Source organism: Hippocampus comes, unplaced genomic scaffold (genome assembly GCF_001891065.2).
Source record: "Hippocampus comes isolate QL1 unplaced genomic scaffold, H_comes_QL1_v1.1 scaffold53, whole genome shotgun sequence".
NCBI lineage: Eukaryota > Metazoa > Chordata > Actinopteri > Syngnathiformes > Syngnathidae > Hippocampus > Hippocampus comes.
The window spans coordinates 143,142-146,695 of record NW_017805707.1 but is presented as its reverse complement, the minus strand read 5'-3'; the positions used below and the strand labels follow the sequence as shown (position 1 = coordinate 146,695).

At 49.2% G+C, this 3,554-nt stretch overlaps 1 protein-coding gene across 1 annotated transcript in view; it reads left to right on the top strand.

Moving 5' to 3' along the window:
* Positions 1-273: 273 nt before the first annotated feature.
* The window catches only part of cntn1b (contactin 1b), a 7,334-nt gene continuing 4,053 nt past the window's right edge, over positions 274-3,554 (top strand). Inside the window, exons 1-9 of the mRNA XM_019882981.1 lie at positions 274-401; positions 1,287-1,350; positions 1,443-1,478; positions 1,552-1,678; positions 1,785-1,966; positions 2,038-2,133; positions 2,210-2,422; positions 3,001-3,100; positions 3,337-3,554. Coding sequence (XP_019738540.1) covers positions 1,296-1,350; positions 1,443-1,478; positions 1,552-1,678; positions 1,785-1,966; positions 2,038-2,133; positions 2,210-2,422; positions 3,001-3,100; positions 3,337-3,554 — 1,027 coding nt within the window. The 5' untranslated portion in view covers positions 274-401; positions 1,287-1,295. The remainder of the gene's footprint in view (positions 402-1,286; positions 1,351-1,442; positions 1,479-1,551; positions 1,679-1,784; positions 1,967-2,037; positions 2,134-2,209; positions 2,423-3,000; positions 3,101-3,336) is intronic.

Here is a 3,554-nt window from a genome sequence, read left to right as displayed (position 1 = left end):
CACTTCATTAGGTACACCAGGAAGTTGAATATTCGTGTTTATTTATTCTTGTGGATGTCATTTGTTCTCGGATGTTTCTAATGTACAACCAAGTCTCCCTTTCCAAAGATAATGCTTTTTTTTTTTGTTCATATAGCCGTGTGTATAATCCAATGTCGGATTTTCATCCCAGTGCCGTTTCAGATCATCTGTTTCCGGTGCTCCTCGGCAGCCCTCCCATCCCTGCATCCCGATTGGGCAGCGGCGGTCACGTGTCGCCCTCGAGACGCTCTGCTCCAACAAGAAAAGTTCCATCCCGACTGGACGGCTCTGCGTCTGTGAGCGCTGGAGGATGCGTTTCGGGTGCAGGTGTGCCAGGCCTCAAGAAGCAGTCATATTTCATACACGATATTGAAAAAAAAAAGGTAAGACGGATGTTTTGAGGTGAGTTTGTGCGCGGTTGTGATGCGTTTTGTGTGGGGTGTGGGCACAAATCGATCGGGTGGTGGCGGGACCGGATTACCGCAATGCAGAGCCGCTGGTGAAGGCGTCATCGGGTGCGCACTTTTTTTGGGGGCGGGGGGGTATAGGGAGATGGACTGCGACCCCCACCCCAAAAAAAAAATTCTGAAAGATTTTTTTATGTACACAGACTCGCTGAAAAAGTGCATGAAATGGGAATAACTTGCGTGGTATGTCATGGAAGAGCACTTTAGGGTTTTTGCAGTTAGTGTGCAACAACAACAACTTGACATTGAATGCACAAAAGGGATTACTCGTCCTATAGGTCCACGATAGGCCATCCTCCTCCTCCTCCTCATCATCATCATTTTTTTAAATTCACGCAGTGACCTAAATTTACCGTCCTCTGTCCCAAAGCGGATCTGTGACAGGATTACATGGTGAGTAAAGCAGCACGTTGTGATGATGAGAGCAGATTGCCGTGACTGACTCCGTGCTAGTTGCTTTTGATTGAATCTGTGTTGAGAAATAAATAAGGCAGAAAAAGACGTCTCGGCGTGTTGCCGTGCAGAGTGCATTCGTCTTTTCAAAGAAGAAGGGGGGGGGGTGTAAAGGGGGATGTCTGCGGCAGGATGAGCAGCGAAGTTTCTGTTGAGTCATGGCGGCAGTCACTGCAGACTGAGAAGTCGGAGCACGCGGATCACATCACGCGAGAATGCTGTGTGAAGAGAAATAGCCGTGATAGTTTGAACGACCCAAACACACCCACAGGGCACGTTATTAGCCCCACTAAATTTATAATTTCGCAGATCACTTCATCTCAACACACTTGCTTTGTTCATATCAGAGTGAGGATGGCGCCCACGACCTTGTCGCTGCTGGCCCTCGTCTCCTTGGTCCCCGTCACATGTAAGTACTTCTGTGTATATACATATTTCTATAGCTACCGAAGGATGCCATCATTTATTAACGTGCAACACTGTGATGTCTCCTGTTGTCAGTGGCAATCCTGTTTGGGGAGCCCAGGATATTTGGCGGTGAGTCCTTTTTTTTCCCCTCATCATGATTGATGCGTATTTGTAATGATTGCGGCTATTATGTAATATTTAGAGGAAGCTACTGGTTACGGGCCCATTTTCGAGGAGGAGCCAGTGGATGTGGTCTACACCGAGGACTCCCCCGATGGTAGGATCTCAATGAACTGCAGGGCCCGAGCCAATCCTCCAGCCGCTTACAGGTAGTCCATCTGTGTCTTGGTGCTTGATTTGCCTCGACCTTAACCTCGCTCTATAAATGGGTGGATGGGCCACTCGTACATATCTAATTTTGTGTCCGCCTGCTAGGTGGCGCCGCGACAACTGGGAGATCAAGCTGATGGAGCAGCCGGATGAGCACTACAGCCTGGTGGGGGGCAACCTGGTCATCAGCAACCCCAGGCAAAAGAAGCACGCCGGCACGTACATCTGCGTGGCTCACAACATCTACGGCACCGTCATCAGCAAGGAGGCCCGCGTCAAGTTTGGATGTAAGAACGCGCAAAGCCAAAAGGAGGATTTTTCCCTTGATTAAATGAGTGGACGTTTTTCTGCGTTGAAGTTCTCGAGGAGTTTCCTCAAGAGGAGAGAGACCCGGTCACTGTCAGAGAAGGCCAGGGGGCGGTTCTGCTGTGTGCCCCTCCCAAAGCGTGGCCAGGTGTGTGTCTCGTTGCGTCACGTCAACAGCTGCTCCTCCGCTGGGCTGCTGCGGCCAACTTGTCTTCTTCCTTCAGAGGAGGTGTCTTACCGCTGGATCTTCAATGAGTTCCCCGTGTTCCTCAACATGGACCGCCGCCGTTTTGTCTCGCAGAGGACCGGCAACCTGTACATCTCCAAGGTGGAGGCTCAGGACGCCGGGAACTACTCCTGCTTCGTCTCCAGCCCCGTCCTGGGAAAAAGCGTCTTTTCCAAGTTCATTCCTCTGATCCCGTTGCCACCAGACGATGGTGAGTTCGACAGATACTTGTGTAAGAAAGCAACTCTGATAAAAGTTGAAGTACCGATGCGACTCCTGGAATGCCGAGGAGTCGCCAGTTAAGTGAAAATGATCTTTCATCGCACACTAACGCCGGTTGGGAATCTATTACGTCAAAATAACAAATATGGAATTGCACGCTCATGTCTCAGGCAAATAGACGAAGACGACTAGGGTGCAGAGTTTTTATTTTATTTTCAGTCAATGAGGCAGCATTTCACATTTTGTATACTTGTTGACTAATATCCAGATCTGTCTGTGGCGCATGCAGCGGACAAATTGCTAAACATGGCCCCGTTCGATATGCATAACTTCAGCAAAAGTTTTAACGTGTGCTTCTAATACTATGCTTACCGGTAGTTTTGACGGAAGTGCTTATTTGTGGTTCGACTGTTGCTTGAAAGTGGCTCTGGATCCTCACCCACCCTAGCTCTCAAGTCCTACAGACGGAGATACAAACACATTTTTGGAAAAAGGGCAGCGTGCAGTTGATTCATTTTGTTGTCTCATTTCAAATATCACTTTTTTTTTTTTTTTTAATGGCTTCAGGCGAAGAAAGAAAATACCCTGCAGACATCAGGGTGAAGTTCCCAGACACAACAGCCCTGCTCGCCTCCAACATTACGCTGGAATGCTTTGCTCTGGGGAAGTATGTCTGATTGACAATCATTGATGGCACGGCTTTGCCTCAATGCATCCGATCTGGTTTGCACTCATGTTGTAAAACAAAAAAACAACATTACGCTGGAATGCTTTGCTCTGGGGAAGTACGTCCGATTGACAATCATTGATGGCACGGCTTTGCCTTAAAGCATCTGATCCGGTTTGCGCTCATGTTGTAAAACAAAAAAACGTTTTTTTGTTTTTTTTTCTTCCCCTCCTCAGTCCCATCCCTCACATTGTATGGAGGAAAGTGGACGCCACAGACTTGCCGGCCAACCACGAGATCAGCGAATCGGGCGCGGCGTTGCACCTCTACAACGTGCAGTACGAAGACGTGGGCGCGTACGAGTGCGAGGCCATCAACACCAAAGGGAAGGACTGGCACAAGGCCTGGCTCTACGTGGAGTGTGAGCGTCTCCCACGCGCGTCATGGCCGAGCC